The sequence below is a fragment of the Cucurbita moschata genome, unplaced genomic scaffold (genome assembly GCF_002738365.1).
Source record: "Cucurbita moschata cultivar Rifu unplaced genomic scaffold, Cmos_1.0 Cmo_Scf00041, whole genome shotgun sequence".
Taxonomy (NCBI): domain Eukaryota; kingdom Viridiplantae; phylum Streptophyta; class Magnoliopsida; order Cucurbitales; family Cucurbitaceae; genus Cucurbita; species Cucurbita moschata.
In genome coordinates this window covers 1,911,024-1,927,484 of record NW_019268557.1, presented here as the reverse complement: position 1 = coordinate 1,927,484, position 16,461 = coordinate 1,911,024, and the positions used below count along the sequence as shown (strand labels likewise).

General features: G+C 36.2%; 3 protein-coding genes across 7 annotated transcripts in view; 1 reads left to right on the top strand and 2 right to left on the bottom strand.

Moving 5' to 3' along the window:
- Positions 1-1,175: 1,175 nt before the first annotated feature.
- Positions 1,176-9,274, bottom strand: LOC111432960. Of its 4 annotated transcripts, XM_023069788.1 has the most exons (17): positions 9,094-9,274; positions 8,797-8,887; positions 7,437-7,611; positions 7,221-7,326; positions 6,727-6,809; positions 6,200-6,226; positions 5,927-6,096; positions 5,715-5,831; positions 5,193-5,273; positions 4,788-4,849; positions 4,503-4,559; positions 4,131-4,202; positions 3,719-3,964; positions 2,946-3,061; positions 2,584-2,697; positions 1,737-1,908; positions 1,176-1,417 (listed from the first exon to the last, which is right to left on the bottom strand). In XM_023069788.1, the coding sequence occupies exons 1-16, from the start codon at positions 9,142-9,144 to the stop codon at positions 1,749-1,751; spliced, it is 1,728 nt and encodes a 575-aa protein (XP_022925556.1). In that variant the 5' UTR covers positions 9,145-9,274; the 3' UTR covers positions 1,176-1,417; positions 1,737-1,748. The 4 variants fall into 4 exon arrangements, with proteins under 4 accessions (XP_022925556.1, XP_022925555.1, XP_022925557.1 ...); XM_023069787.1 differs by lacking the exon at positions 1,176-1,417 and having other exon boundaries at positions 1,591-1,908; XM_023069789.1 differs by lacking the exon at positions 1,176-1,417 and having other exon boundaries at positions 1,591-1,902.
- Positions 9,275-9,309: 35 nt separating this feature from the next.
- Positions 9,310-11,445, top strand: LOC111432963. Its single transcript, XM_023069795.1, has 2 exons — positions 9,310-9,398; positions 10,059-11,445. Exon 2 carries the CDS (start codon positions 10,462-10,464, stop codon positions 11,191-11,193), a length of 732 nt encoding a protein of 243 aa, XP_022925563.1. The 5' UTR covers positions 9,310-9,398; positions 10,059-10,461; the 3' UTR covers positions 11,194-11,445.
- The window catches only part of LOC111432959 (protein CHROMATIN REMODELING 24), a 10,208-nt gene continuing 5,172 nt past the window's right edge, over positions 11,426-16,461 (bottom strand). For both annotated transcript variants that reach the window (XM_023069785.1, XM_023069786.1), the window contains exons 11-23: positions 16,060-16,197; positions 15,898-15,975; positions 15,220-15,429; positions 15,066-15,137; positions 14,587-14,667; positions 14,390-14,508; positions 13,898-14,009; positions 13,529-13,597; positions 13,366-13,460; positions 12,686-12,820; positions 12,235-12,303; positions 12,015-12,150; positions 11,426-11,740 (exon numbers count right to left, since the gene is read on the bottom strand). In XM_023069785.1, coding sequence (XP_022925553.1) covers positions 11,591-11,740; positions 12,015-12,150; positions 12,235-12,303; positions 12,686-12,820; positions 13,366-13,460; positions 13,529-13,597; positions 13,898-14,009; positions 14,390-14,508; positions 14,587-14,667; positions 15,066-15,137; positions 15,220-15,429; positions 15,898-15,975; positions 16,060-16,197 — 1,464 coding nt within the window. In that variant the 3' untranslated portion in view covers positions 11,426-11,590. The remainder of the gene's footprint in view (positions 11,741-12,014; positions 12,151-12,234; positions 12,304-12,685; positions 12,821-13,365; positions 13,461-13,528; positions 13,598-13,897; positions 14,010-14,389; positions 14,509-14,586; positions 14,668-15,065; positions 15,138-15,219; positions 15,430-15,897; positions 15,976-16,059; positions 16,198-16,461) is intronic.

Below are 16,461 nucleotides of genomic sequence, written 5' to 3'. Positions count from 1 at the left end.
GGGGGGGGGGGGGGGGGGGGGGGGGGGGGGGGGGGGGGGGGGGGGGGGGGGGGGGGGGGGGGGGGGGGGGGGGGGGGGGGGGGGGGGGGGGGGGGGGGGGGGGGGGGGGGGGGGGGGGGGGGGGGGAGACAGGAAGCAGACCAAAGAGGTTTCACGTGGGTTATATTCCCATGCACTTCGTCCGGAAGCACTTCTGTCCCCACCAACACGTGCTTCTCACGTGAATCCCCATATGCCTTAGTTCTGTGGGCCCTCCTCTTTTCTTTTTTTTTCTTTTTTTTGGTGATGGAGAATTTATTTATGGCCAAATTCAACCATGTGACATTTGAATACGATATTTCAAACATTATTAAATGCTTTAGTTTTTAATATTAAAAAAATATATATATATATATAAAAGGAGATTTCTTGTTTTTTTTCCTCTTATTTTCTTTTTTTAATAATTTTTTATTTAGAGAATTTTAATTTTTTTTTTAAAAAGCTATTTTTAAAATGGATAATAGAATATAAAATGATTAATTTATCTTTTCAAAATTATTATTTAAAAAATGTGAATGAACGAATGAATCTGTGGTTGCTAAACAAAATAAATAAAGATTGAACGGTCAATATGAGTAAATGCTCTGAACGTTCTAAAGAGAGATAAGAGATTTGAATTTCTCGACCTTCATTCCTATTTGAACTCAAAAAAGAAAAAAAAAAGACGGGGTCATCGGTTTTGAAATCAACTCATATTTTCATCAACCAATTTTAGATAATACAATGAAAATATAAAATAAATAAATATATATTAAAAAAATGGTATAAATCTAATGATGTTAAAGTGTGGAAGAAGACAAGAAAATTAAATAATTAATGAAATGGATGTAGTCAGTTGCTCCAAAGGTGTTTTATGTCCTCTTGAAGAGTTTGGTGTGGTAATTACACTTCTGCCCCCACTTAGATTTATTGACTAATTAATACCCAAAAATAAATTAAATATATATTCTATACAAAATAAATTTGTTACCAATTTCATAGGGTTTGGGGTGGGGCTTTGTGGGATAGAAGAAATGGAGCATTTTTTCAACCCAATATTTAATGAAACTATCAAAGCTGGTCTCAATGGGCCAATAATACATAAATAAATTGTTTTTTTTAAAATAGATATAAAATATTACTAATTCATACAGATTAGGTTCGTATTATCGAGCATAGCGTAACGAAACTTATGAAGACAACAAAGGAGAGTTCTTGCTCATAGAGATGATGAACAATACTAATTATCGGTAGGTCAGAAGTTTGCTCGAAAAAACTGACGTCTTAAAGCGGTGTGAAAGTCATTCTTGATAGGTCATAAATCTACTGTTTTGCTACTCTTACTGGTAAGGTACCGAAAATATAGTATTCTGGGTCGCTCGATCCAGTTATCACAACCCTACACATGCATAGAAAGAAGAGTTCAAATGGAACAATATATGGAAATAACCTTAACACACCACCCTTAAAAGAATGTAAAAGCCCTACTAAGAAAAAACGTCATCACAACTTTCTTTTAAAATCTGTGTAAAGAAAGAAATCAGAGAATATTTGCAGAAAAGACACAGGACCTGCACAACTTTTTGACAATGTTATTTACGAAGAATATAAGGAAATCAATGGGCACAAAATCTAAACATCGACAAGATAAGTATAAGAAAGATCAGGAAAAAAGCAGACATTTCCATGCATTTAAATAACAAAGAAACAGATGAAACCTTAAGAGATGTTCAGTTTTCCTGGCTTAAAGACAATTGCAAAGCGTGTTCTGCCTCCTTCAGAAATAGAGTGGTTAGCTGCTTCTGTCCCTGGCGATAAACAATGCTACACCACTGGTTCCTGCTCACCAATTTTCGTTCCTTCCTGTCATCATCTGACCTTCTGCTGCGGCCGAGGAGAATGGGAATGGAGGAAGATAACAATTGTAAGAATTGATGGACTCTTAAGATAATCAAAATGGGAAGAGTTTCTTTTCAGATGCTAAAATAGAAGAATTTTGTAACGGCCCAAGCCCACCGCTAGCAGATATTGTTCTTTTTGGACTTTTCCTTTTAGGCTTCTCTCAAGGGTTTTAAAACGCGTTTGCTAGGGAGAGGTTTCCACGCCTTTATAAAGAATGTTTCGTTCTATTCCCCAACCGATGTGGGATCTCACAATCCATCCCCCTTCCGAGCCTAACGTCCTTGTGGGCACACCGCCTCCTCGCTGGCACATCGCTTGGTGTCTAGCTTTGATACCATTTGTAATGGCCCAAACCCACCGCTAGCAAATATTGGTCTCTTTGGGCTTTCCCTTTTGAGTTTCCCCTCAAGGTTTTTAAAACATGTCTGCAAGGGAGAGGTTTCCACATCTTATAACGAATGCTTCGTTCTCCTCCCTAACCAACGTGAGATCTCACAAATTTGAAGCCACGTAAACGTGATTCAATTTGGTATTGATGAACCTCTCCCTCTATCCTAACACAAACACATCTAGAAAACTACAAACAGATTATTTCTTTTCCATGTACTAGAGTCACAAAAACCATTGTAAGGTTAAAACTTAATCACCAATAAAGGATGGTACCTTGCAGATTCCGGACATGAGCCATTTACGTTCATGCTTTCAATCACTTGGACCTCTTTTAGCATCATAGTGTCGCTTTCCAAAGTTCCGGTGCCCTCTTCAAGATCCATCATCCTAAAACATGGACGGTTACCATCAGTTACCTCAAAACTCAAAAGGGATGCCTTGTAAATGCTTTTTCGATAGTAGAGTTTCAGAAGGATATCTTCACTTATTAAAAAAAAGAGGAATAAAAATTAGAGGACTTGAAGTGAGCCACAACTCAAACTTCCTCTCAGGACACCTACGAGGGTTATGATTAATATTGCATTTTGAGTATAGAAAGTAGAACAAACATCGCTAAAATACAATCCAGCAATTACTTCTTTTGAAGAAGATCAACTAGTAATTGCAAGGCTCCAGAGTCACCACAAGCCTCCCAGACTGCTGCTTCGACATCAGTTTCAGTGGGCTGCTTATCCCCTTCAGGTCCAACAACCTTACAGAAGAAAAATAATTTCAATTAGCAGAAATATTAAGCTTGACAAGAAAATAATTTTTTCAAGTTCCTCAACAAAAGAAATATACTTTCAAGTTCATATAAATATTACTTCAGAACATGAGAATTTGCAACTACATTAAGAATTATCGATAGCTTGCTCATAATGTTGCACCTCAACTTCTCATTGAATAAAAAATTTCTGTACAACATCCAGTAAGATAATATTTAAAGAAAGATATTATCAGTTACCAATATATTGAATAACAAAACTTCCTGGAATATCATGATCAAGAGCAAAGAGTTTCACATTATTCTTTATCATTAAAAGATTATTCTATTCTCTGTTTTTCCTGTTTCAGATTGGGTGAGACCAAGTAGTCAATTGTCTATGAAAAAATGTGCATGATGATTAGAATGTGTGATCAACTTTCACTTCATCGAAAGTCTAACTTCTTGAGGTCTCTCGTCCTCATACAAAGATTTAGACCAATCCTACTACTGTTAAACAAAAGGGGCGTTAAAAAATATACGGATTTTCACATTCAAGACCACTAATGGTTATATCTACTTCTGATAATTATTACTGAACGTTGCACCAAGCAACAAGGAGCTTCAGCATATTGGTTTAAATGAACCCAAAAGTTCTAGCCCTACCTCTGCCAGTAATGATGAAACCTGCATAAGCTCATCCTCCTGCATAGATATAGTTCTTAAGGCAGTTAAAAATTTCTCAGGGAAAACCAGCTTGTCCAAGTAAGCAGGTATCTTGCGCTGACCGCTCCAGCTGTAATTGCAGGCTCTGTTGCTACAGACATCACTTTGTTGGATATTTGAGGTTTTTGGTGGGTGAAATCCATGATCCAACAATCTTCTTGGTAAAAGGCATCGCATTTCAGCCTTCTGTAAACAGGAGTTGAAAATAGAAATTTGAACTCATTAGATTCAACATTTTTGTCCAGACAATGAATCGACTAAACATTTACAAATAGTAAAACATACTATCTGTTAAATATTATAACCATTGAATGCAATATAAGCTATGAACGTATATTTTAAAATCGTTAACCTGTACTTCAAGGAGCTGCATCTTCGAATCAGAAAAGGGAACATTCTGGATGGCTTCTAAAGGATAGTGTACCTACATACCACCCATCAAACAACTGGTTTTTGTATATACGAAAACAAATCTTTATAAGTGGAGGGCGTAAACAAAAATTGAAAATCCAAATGATTTGAATTGGTTTGATTGGTTCGACTTTGTATAATTGTAAAACAAAAAAATATTCAACTTCATTTTTCTTCAATCTCCTAAATCGTCGGCAGGCTTAGAGTCAGCGTTGACAGAAGACTGACCCAAACCCACCCTCCTACATACCCCTAACTAAAGGAAAACGGAGAATACATTGTCCAGTAGTCCTACTGTGTTAGATAGCATTACCATGAGATAATCATCTGGATTATTTTCAATGACAAATCCATAAAGATAAAGAAGCTCCTGCCAAGGATGGAAAAAAATATAACCTTATCAGAAAGAAAGAATAAAAATAATAAACAATAAGCTCATTCTGTAAAGGAATTTCAATGCAGAAGAAAACTGTGGACGTAACAATTTAATTTAGAGTAAGCTAAAGATGTTTCCTTCTATCATATATGCCCAAGTATAAAAAGAAGAAAGCAATATTCACGGTTCACAGACAAGATTTTCGAAACTAAAAATTGATACCTCGTTCCCCTTGTTACCGTAACTGATTGAAACCTCCTTGATTCCAGAAGACCTTGCACCAGCTTTTCCGGATATATCAAGTATAAAGAACTGTTAGAAATATGCAGTAACATTATACTGAAAAGGGAATGGAAGAGTGAAATGACAACAAGGAATAGATGGTTTCATTGGCCTCGGGGGAAAAATGAAGTTGATGAAAGATAACAAAGAGGTCCTCACTTTTCCAACAAAGTTGAGTATTTAATCATTTCAACACCAAAGCTCAAAGAAATCTGAATTCTAGAAGGGAGAAGTCTAGATCATATGAAACAGAAGGATAAAAAAAGGGGTGGAGAAAGGATATGGAATTCCAACATAAGCATTGAAGAGTAAAAGGCATTATAAGACCAGAAAAGGTCACAATACCAGAGAGGAGGTACATTGAAAAAGGCACCCCAGTAATTGATCCTGGTCCATCAACTTCCCATGTTGTTGTTGCTTTCAGATCTGAAAGTATGACGTTTAGTCAGAGAGTGACTGATGTCAGAATTTCGCAACCATGGCCAGTATCAGACAATGTTGACAAGCAAACATCCAAAGAAAAATTCATTCCATCCAACAGCTCCAAAAAATTTCCAGACAGCACATTCAATCTCTTCAACACTACCATGAAAACAAAGTTTAAACAGGCATTTCCTGTTATTTTGCGTTTTTTTTTTAATTATAACTTATACACTTGAAAAAGTTGATCACTATTCCGGGAGGTATCTCTGACCCAATCGATAATCCATTTTTATAACATGATTCTATTGGTGAAAGAAAAAAAGAATTCATACAGGATTGCAATGAAACATCATCTGTATAGAATTTGTTCCGAATAAAGTGAAATAAACACAAAAGTGAACAAGGGATCAAAAGAACTGTAGTATCTGATAAATTTCTACACACCATGATTGCAAAAGTCAATGCCAGGAACAAGACCCTCCACCCAAACAGTTTCTTGTTTCAAAGGCCCAAATGTTTTTTCACTAGCTGTGCTATCAGTCATCCGATGATCTTCACATCCTGAGATTGAATTAGTTGTAAGTTCACGTAAAATAATTCCTCCCCATATCATCACAAAAACCAACTTCAAATAACTTAGGTACAAGGGCGAGCACCCTCTTCATTTTTCGGGCAAGCCAACTGCACCTCGGAGACAGTAGAAATTGAAACCTCAGTATTTTCTTCGGTCAAGGAGACACTTCCAATCTCTTCTTCAATTTTAGGGAACACATAAGCATGTGGCATTGGAATGTTCAAGGCACGTGCCCAAAAAATGGAATTTGCCCTAAAAAATAATCATGTTCGATCTTGGATGAAACATGAATGGATAGTTAAGCAGAGGCTCGTTAAACAAGATTAAGATAAAACTATCCTGCTAAGTTGCATACCATAGGAAATCTTCAAAGCTCAACTCCCTGAAAAAATGAAAATAGAATATAGCACATAAAATGACTTTCCTTTGCATCAGTGAACAGCATAGTGATACAACATTAAAGACAAAAACAGACAGAGCAAAGTCTAACTTTAAAAAAAAAAAAAAAAGAAGAAAAAAAAAAGCCAAACTTTCATTTGTAGAATACAAGGGGGAATAAAGACAAACAATCCAGACAAATGAGCTGAGTAATAAAAAGAAATTCCAATCAAGCAAAATAAGACCTAAAGGATAATCAGAAAATGCTTTAAACACCAAAGACCACTGAGATTCATGGAGTGGAACCTAACCAGGAACTACACATCTGAGGACCTCTCAACCACTTCAAAGATTCTATGGTTCCTCAAAATAAGGAACTTTAAGGATAAGATACGATCGTATATCAAAGTAGGAAAATTTTTCTAAGGACATACAGTAAAAAAAGAATTGTTTCCAAATGATCAATTTGAAACAAAAGGAGAAAATGGCATCCAAGTTACAGACCTTACTGAAGACCCATCAAGAGTCAACAATCTATTAACCAATTTCTTCACTTTTTTTTCATACAATGACTGCAATGAATTTTTCTGCAAAACAAGAAAAAAAAAATTAATGGATTCTTGGTTAACAGGTAAGTCTGGTATGAGACATCACCATAAAATTGTAATGCAGAACATGATGATTCATATAACCATGTACAGTGAGATTCTGTGTGTGTGTGTGTGTGTGTGGTGGAGGGGATACCTGTGATTTCCTGGCCATCTATTTGTAAAACAAAATAAAATTAAGGGCAATAGGGGTAAACTACAACTGCATTAACCATCATTTTTAACGTGCAACCTTGAGACTCATGCAGTTGATCATGAAGATTGATCATAAATGGTATTCAACAGTATCAATAAATTGACTCCATTTCTTCAGGTGATAAGACAGTAGCAACTATTCTGTATGAACTAACACTAAGATTCATATAACATATAGCAAAATGTACTTCGCACCTGCAGTTCAGTTGCTCGATGAAGTGTGGTACCCTTCAGTTCCAAAAGCTCGTTATCAGTAAACCAAAGTGGATTCCCAAATCTTGCAGGAAGCACATCAAGGTACCTGATAATTAAATCACTGAGATATCACCAACTATAAGACAGAAAAGTAAATGATCATTTAGAAAGAACGTTTATCAGAAACATAAATTAAGAAATGTCAAAGATACATACGGTTTCCATGAAGAATTTTCACGAAGCCGCTCAACCATGAGAAATAAATTCATCAAAAATCTATCATCTACTTCACCTTCTTCATACATTGCTCTACACTCTGGTCCATAAAGAGGATCTTGCAAAACTCTCATTGGAGTAATAGCTAAATTTAGGGGAACAACTAATAGAACCCCTGCACAAGTAAGAAAATGATTTAGTTCCCAGAGAAACTGAGAAGTTATGACAAAAGTTACCCTGAAGTACTCCTAACAAGTATGATTACAAAAGCAAGTGTGTTAGCTTCTCTTTTTCAATAAGTAACCATACTTCTAAAGATTGATGATCAGAAAACTTCTAAAGTCCTTTCAAGAGGAGGCGACTCTAGAGAAGTGTCTAACGTTTTCCAATGTTCCTTGCATAAGTAGCAACAAGAGAGGGAAATTTGATGGTGTTTGGTCTGGAAACTAGCTTGTATGTTAAATGTTAATACCAAGAAGTTTTAAGTTCAAAGAAATTTTTTAACTTTTTCGAGACTCTGTATTGCAAAAAAGTTCAAGAAAAGGCCAGGGGAAGGGAGACCTCCCCTCTGCAAAATTTCACGAAAATAGACTTGGCAGAGAGAACATCTGAGCTTTTATCAGTCAACTGTCGCTAATCTGGGCTGTTGGAAGGCTCATAGTTTCACAGCAAGAACAGGAGGCCCAAGAGCCTAGGACTGATGTGCTCATCACATAACCAGCGACTGATGTGCTATCTATCTATCATCATCATTACAGAGAACAAAGAGCCTAGGAAGCCTAGAAAATTGGCTATGTAGCAGCTACCAGCATCCAAGAGTCCTTATAAAAAGAATATTACTATTTCTTCCTACCTTCAAATTCACTCTCGCCCACCAAATTATTTAGAGACTATATACCAATTCCATTGAATTTAGTCACCAGAGCTACTCTGCAGGAACAATCACCAACCTCCACTGGAAAAACCAGATTTACTATTAATGCACCGTACCACCAACATCAAGTTTGATAGAAGTGATTATTATGAAAACGAACTACTATTTTTATTTTTATTTTTTTTCCTTAATCTTTCATAGACGCCTTTAGTTAGAATTATTTGTATGGCACATCTACGAAATTCAAATTCATTTCCAAAATAGGTCGTGTGTATAAAAAAAATAGATAAAAACTTTGAATGATAAACTCTCCACATAGAAATTCATGAGCTTCTAGCCCGATATTTATTTCTCAAATAATCAAACAACAGCGAAAGCCAAAGAAACTGCCAAGCAATTTGGCTTCATACTCAAACACTACCGCATAAATTTACCCGCATGAATACAATTCAATGTGGCAATAAAGAAGATCGAAATTTGGAATACCGTCAGAGGCATCGTTAGCAGAAAAAAGTCCACATCCTTTGCTTAAATCGCTATATTTGATCGTGCAACCTCGAAGTTCTGCTCCATTAACCTAAATTGAATCCCAGTAAATGAAAAGCCAAAGAACTCTAATTCATAACTCAGCTACACACGCATATGAACACCACTTGACTGAAAAATAAGATGCTACTGATTTCCGGAATCATGGAAACTGAAACCATTAAGCTGCTTAATTTTCTGACATCGTTTTCTTTCGATTACCTATTCAGGAACTGAGAATAAGTTCACCATTGTTACCTGTAACCATTGGAGGAAAAGTTCGAGCTTAGCTTCAATGGAGTTCGCCATTTTGTGATGACTGCCGGTGACTGTTGCGTCTTAGGCACACTAACACAACGGCGTTTTTGGAGGGTAATGGCCGAGCGGCATTCTACAAGGGCAAAATTGTGAAACGATTATAAAATTTATTATTTTTTATATTACTCTATTTTGAGACCATAAAACTGCCTCTGCCGTAGCGCGAAAATCAGCCCCGCCGTCACGCTGCCCCGGTGGGCTTCCTCGTCGCTCACACAAACAGTTCTTGATTTCTCTCCCTTTCTGTAAGTTTTCGGTTCCACTCGAAATTACTCCAATTCTCTCGGTTCGCAGTGGCCATTTGGTTCTGAAAATCCCGAATATCAATGTTAAATATTTGACGTTAATGGTTAATTGGAGTTCGTCTTCTTCTATAGCTATGGAGATTGAGTTTACTGTGATTCAATTCTATAAGTTTCCTTGTTTCAGATTTCGTGCATTTAGGTTGTGTTTATTCCTTTGATTTAATGCGTTGCAATAAGTTTTTTGTGTTGATGGCATTCAGTTTCTCTAATTCAAAATCTAGGGCTTAGCTTCGTTAATAGATTACACCTTTGAGTAATCACACCTTTGAGTAATCATTAGTTAGTAGTCAACCTAAACCTAGCTCAATTGGTTAAGTCATATGTTCTTGATCAAGAACTCAAACGGTTCATAAATCTAGCTCAATTGGTTAAGTCATATGCTCTCGATCAAGAACTCAAACGGTTCAATCCCCCATGTTTGACTGTTGTGTTGAATTCAAAATGGAAAAAGTAATAATCAGTATGTCTTGGGACAAGATCATATTGGGTTAAGTGTTAAGGGACCAAGAGACCAACGGTTGGAGGCTGCAAAATCAATGTATTCGTTCCTGTAAACCCAATGTATTTCCTAGTTTCTAATGTAACATATCATGTTTTCAGGATGTCTCCGGTGCGAATTCTGGTTATGTATAATGGCAATTGGATTTTTAGTGAGAATGGTTTTGAATTCAATGGTGACGAACTAAAAGGAATCATCGTCGATGAGAAGATTACGTATATCGATCTTTTGGACAAAGTCTATGTCGAGTTTTTCATTGGTGAGAATCTTGTAGACGACCGTGTTGTGCATCACTATCAAACGTAGAGAATCACTAGATCAAGGGGAGGAGGTACGTTATCCGGTTGCGTTCGATTCTGGAAGTGAAGTAATCAAACTTCTGGTTTTGTTCCTACTGCACAAAAGTCTGAAATTCCTCCCTTTCTTGCTCTTACTGAAATTGAAGAACAAAACACAACTGCCATAAGCTGTGGCCCTCAGGCAGACTTGAATTGTGATGATGAGATGCAAAATGTTGATCAACATCAACATGATGATTGTAATGATGATAGAGGACATGATAATGAGGTAGAAAACAAGCATATGCAAGACGATACGTACGGTTGTAGCGATGAGATTCATCCCCATACCTCGAATGATATGTATTTCGATAGTTTTACCATCCGAAATGGCAGAAAAGACGTCCAAGAATATGTAACATGTGATCCATTGAACTCGAGCATTCAACCGTGCTTATATTCTGAGCAGCTGAACACTGATGTACCAAAAAATTTAACTGTTGAGCAGTTGATGTCGGATGATACTATAGCAGTGGGTCAGACTTACCCAAGCAAGAAGGATGTACAGAGCAAGTTAAGTCTTATGGCCATAAGGGGAAATTTCAAGTTCAAGGTAAGGCGTTCGACAAGAGATTTATTGTTCATTTTATGTGTAGACAAAAGCTGTAAGTGGCGATTTCGTGCATCGAAGATGAACGATTCGGACTGCTTCTTGATAAGAAAGTTCCACATCGTCCATACTTGTTTGACAGAGAAAGTTCATTGCAACCATCATCAAGCCAGTAGTTGGGTTGTTGGTCAGCTGATTAAGTCCAAGTTTGAGGAAGGTGCATCTGATTATAGACCAAATGACATAATCAAGGATGTAGAGGAACAACTTGGAGTTACTATATCTTATGATAAAGCTTGGAGGACACGGGAAATTGCTTTTCGATACCTAAAGAGATCCCGGGATTGAGAGAGGCAGTCTCGAGGGAGGCCAAGGAAGGAAAAACCAGTATCGATTGACAAAGAGTCGTCTCTACGATTGTGTGGGACGTGTGGTGGTCGTGGCCACAATAGAAAAACTTGTAGGACTCTTCTTGTTTTGCAGTGAAGTGCTAGAGAACTGGGAGTTGATGAAAGAGTAACACCATGAATCCCAAACCAAAATTTATTTAGGATATGTCATGGGTAAGAGTTTATAATACTAAATAATAGTTTAGATGCACATTCGATTAATTTTTTAGGGATAAGACTCGATGATTTGTGTAGCATATTAAAGAACAAAACCTCAGTTCTTGTCTCAAAATACATATATAGTCAGCCTCAAGCCTCACTCGTGAGAAGATTCAGTCTTCACATCACAATACAAACTATACATTCAGCACCTTCTGAAACTCGTCGGTGATGTCGATGACTTCACTTTCATGTTCTTTTCTCTTCAATTCAGAAAGCTGTAAATTCAGTTCAACAATTTGCTTCTGAATTCTTTCTCCCCTGTCTGGTAATCTTGAGATAAGGACCTGATCATTCATTCACCCAAAGAAAATTTGAGCTGTTTGGATCAAATGAATTAAAACCAAAACGACGCCGGGAGGTGGCGAGATCTAGAGGTTTAATGGCTCGTTATGGACATTGGTAAATAGACTCTCTAGTAACTATGTCTTGTTTTGATTTTGTTGGATTGGATCTGTTTTTTGAGCTACCCCGGAAAAAATAAGGCATTGTTTGCTGGTTGTGTCAAGATTTTATTGTTTTGAACTGTCATTCAAAAGGGAAAGTTGCATAGAACCGTACCTTATTTTCTAGAGTTTGGGACAGCCGATTGATTCTCTCTTTGATTTCCCTTTCAGTTGGCTTGCTTGGACTGCTGCTTGCATTTGTAGCAAATCTATTCAACTTCACATCCTTTGGGTTAAAAGCAAACCTTGCCCTGGAAGCAACGTAAAGGATGTTATCTCACCATGTGACAATGTATTTCTTCGGTAACTGAAAAGTGTAACGTATGAACTCATACCCATTTGTATCAGGATCGGGTGAAGAACTTGATGTTGCTCTTTCACCAAAAGCAAACTCCTTATTCCTCCTACAACCATATTAACATACAACTGGTTAGTTTAAAAGGGTAAAGAACATTGCAAGGCTTATAATTATCTTTTGTTTTTGTTTTTTAAATAAGGACAAGACTTATGATGATCGAAACACCAAATATGAAATATAGCAGCCTCCTGCAAACAACACTTATTTAACATGTTTGATTACTTTTATTTCTAGACCCTGGTACATGGGAACTAAAAGTACTCAAATCCCTCCCTTCCAAAAAAGAATTAATATTATCGTCCGATCTCATCTCACACTTTTTTCCCATCATCCTGCGGTAAATTATGATTAAAATTTGCCAATTTTTTTTTTTATGTTTTCCCTGGCTAAATGCTTAGAAATAGAAGTGGAACGTAAAATAAAGCTACCTGAACGATGCCTCTTCTTCCTCCAATACGTGCACAGGTTCTGGAGCTGTCTTAGAGAAGAGCAAATTGTGGTGACTAACTCCCGCAATACCTTGTGTTTCCAGGAACTTTATGTGACATTTCAAAGAATCGTCCCTGTAGCCATGAACAACGAGTGAAAACGGGAAAAGTGGAAAGAAAAAAATGTTGACAACTGCAAAATGTCGGTTATGGTCTCCCGTTTAGCAGCCCCAAAGGACTTCAAAGACTAGTAAAACAGTAAGACAAATCAGGACGCTAATTATCAACCTAACTGCTAATACACTCATTTCTTCTCACGCAAATTCTCGACCAAATAGAAGTGTAAACATGTAGGGTATCGAAATCATATTTACCAAACCCCGTAGACTCTTAACAAATCATACTAATATAATCCACTAATGATCCTACTCAACTAGTACAGTCCAGTTGATAAAAGAGTTTTCATCTAAAATTCAAATCTCTCCAAAACGCAGAATGCTAAATATTGAGGTGTTTTCCACCTTGGTCAAATTTAGTATCACTTGAAACCTGTAGTCAGATGACAATATCAAAAATTTTAAATTATTGTATTGTAAACCATAGGCATAAAGTGTTAAATGTGAACATGCATCTGGATGCCTTATCATATGCTTTAGTGGAATCTATTATTTGAATCGTACATCGTAATTTGTCGATCATGTTCCTCATGCAATTGTTGTTGTGTGACAGATATATCGAACCCCTCTTTTGGAAGGCTAAAAAGCTCCCGAAGATCCTGAAAATTTTACAATGTCAACCACACAATCCAACAGGCAAAACAAATAGATTATTTACATGTATTACCTGTTGACTAAAGTACCGTATCTGTTCTTTGTGCTCTGTTGCGGTTTTAAACAGGCCCCCTTTATAAATCTACAAATACATTTTAGAAATCAAAACAAGTGATAGTATTCCGTTCAAATTAAAAATGGATTTTTTTTAAAAAATGTATAACGGTTATTTTCTCACAGAGGCGTCTATGAGCCTTCCCCAGCAGGAGCGCAAAACAAAATTACTGACAAATAAGGTCTATGGAGAAATCATGGGTATATGTATAGGGAAAAAGGTTTACCCACTTGGCCAGTAAACTAATCTACATCCACAGGTTTGTGTATGTCACATATATATTTAACATCTATGCTTAATAAGAGTTGTACATCTAACAAACATTACCTGTTTCCTGTAGATCTTTTCTTCAACAGTCCCACAGGTCATTAATCTGTACACTATAACATCTTTCTTTTGTCCAATTCGGTATGCTCGATCAACACTTTGGTTATCAGTACTACAAACAGATTGAGAACATCTAGTTAATTGCTGGTAGTGGCTTATTTCTTTAATTGATTCAATCAAAGATATACAGATAAACAGGAAAATAAACTTATGAAGAAATATCCATAACTATCTTTTCAGTCATTTTGTAGGAAACTAACTTTAATTAAAACATGTTTGTTACTGTTTAACCAATCAATGACAATTTTCTCATGTATAACCATAAAGAAATAAAATAAAATGAAACAATAATAGCAGAGAAAAAAAAGATGAAAAGATATAGAAATCCGCCTTAATTGAAAGAAGATATTTAGTCATGATATTCTTCAACAAATTTGAGCTGCAACGTTGATGCAAGCATGAGAAAGAAATAAACATATATATTTCAAGAACCTTGGATTCCAGGCAGGATCTACTACAATTACACGATCTGCTCTGGTAAGTGTAAGACCTAAACCACCAACTTGAGATGTCAAGAGAAAAATAGAAGGTCCTCTACCTTCTTGAAAATCCTAAGAAGGGGGAAAAAAGTTCATATCAAGACTAAGGTTATATGAATGTATCTTAGAGTCTTTCGGAAATTTACTTACATTTACAATCTTTACTCTGTCGGTGGCTTTTGTAGTACCGTCAATTCGCAAGAACTCATAATCATTGGATAATAGTGATTCCTACAGAGAAAAGAATACCTATATTAATTACTTCAACATTAACTTCTAAACATCTTGATTAGAAACGGTGGTACTCGTTGCAGATGCCAATTCAAGTTTCCATGAACTGGTGCATTTTTATTCAATTTCACACAACAAATACTCCCACGAACAAGTACATTCTATTAAAGATGTCCCTTTTAACTTTTAATTTTTTTTAATTATATCAACGAGAAGTTGTTTCTTATTAAAAAAAGAAATTTGGATGGATAAATTGCATGCCACTGTTCATATCAAAGTTGTTTAATAGCATATTTATCATCAATCATCCTGACATTTTGCACTATGAACCAATAACCCTATTTTGTAATGAAACAGTGTCATTTGAATACCAAACGTCAGCATAAGTCAGAGCCAACCTCAATAAGATTGAGCATCTTGCGAGTTTGAGAGAAGATTAGAACATTATGCCCCTTCGGGATCAAATTATCCTGCCAATAACAGAAAGGACGTTATATTGAATATACTAGCTTTTATGAAATTCAACAACGGATTCAATCAAACATCACTAACCAATAAAGACATTATGAAGGATATTTTGCAAGAGACATTGTCATTATACACTTCATAATCATCCCTATCAGCCACATTTGCTAAATGCATTGCCAGCTTCTCTGCTACACCAGCATCTTCTGGGCTTAGCACAGTTTCCATTCCTTCCAATAGATCTTCAGCTGCTCTTTTCGTCAAAAGAAGTGGATGATCGCATATTTTCTTAAGAATCTACACCATACCAAATGAATAATTAACTTACATATAACCTGTGGCACTCCCCCATTTGTGGCATGGGTGGATGATGATGCCATTTCAAGAAAGAAAAGATAGTGTTAGAACATAGATGAGGGCGGGGGGTATCACTTGATCTCAGCTTTATTAAATGGTGGATTAGTTTTTCTTTCAATTTTCTAATTCAAAAAAAAAATTGGGAAAAAAATTAGCGCAACTTGCATTGTGAATAGTAGGGCATAAAATTCCAAAAGAAGAGATGTAAAGGCATTGTATTTAATGAATGTTCTTAAATAAAAAAGCCATCGTTCATTAGTTCTAAGACAATCCACATGAAGCAAACAGCACTGTCAAGTGTCAACAGAAAAGCAGTAAATGATAGGTAAATTGCATAATAATAGAATTTTCTTAGATATTTAATTGTTCCAACAGCGCAAACACTGTGCTTCAGAATAAGAGAAGTACCGTAAGAGCAGCCAATGGTGAGCCATCAAATGCTGAAAGTACCAATTCACTTTTCAAAAAAGCTTCATAAAGTTTTCGCTGCATCAATTAATTTGGGAATGCATTATTATTATACTTTGAATGATGTGATCAAGAAGAAAATTGATAAATAATTGATCGAACCTGACAACTAGTCAATTTGAGCCAAACAATAATGTCATTCTTTTTAGAGAGTTTGGTAGCAGCTTGATTATTATCCTCGTTAAACACTTCACTCTTCATACGACGCAAAAAGTAGGGTTGGATACGTTCCCGTAACTCCTGTAAAAAGGTACCAAATAACCATTTTTGAAAAAGAAGGTTGGAAAAAATGCACTATATATGTATATACATATATACACTGACCATGATAGGAGGATGCAGCTCCATTAATATACTTACAATGCTACAGATAGCTAGTAGACAGTGTTTATTCATAATGAACATAAGATGGAAATTATTTCATTCATTGATAAACATTACAAAAACCGAAGATAATGAATTCTCCCAACGCCAAAGAGTTAGTTTCTTTTTTTTTTTTTTTTT

What these genes read in the sequence shown, in the direction of transcription:
- LOC111432960 (XM_023069788.1), bottom strand. Translation starts at nt 9,144, where the DNA reads ATGGCGAACTCCATTGAAGCTAAGCTCGAACTTTTCCTCCAATGGTTA. An exon ending in ATCCAGATGATTATCTCATG is followed by an intron (nt 4,203 to 4,502) that starts GTAATGCTATCT and finishes GGTGGTATGTAG; the next exon opens with GTACACTATCCTTTAGAAGC. An exon ending in TTTCATCATTACTGGCAGAG is followed by an intron (nt 3,062 to 3,718) that starts GTAGGGCTAGAA and finishes TTCTTCTGTAAG; the next exon opens with GTTGTTGGACCTGAAGGGGA.
- LOC111432963 (XM_023069795.1), top strand. Translation starts at nt 10,462, where the DNA reads ATGCAAAATGTTGATCAACATCAACATGATGATTGTAATGATGATAGA.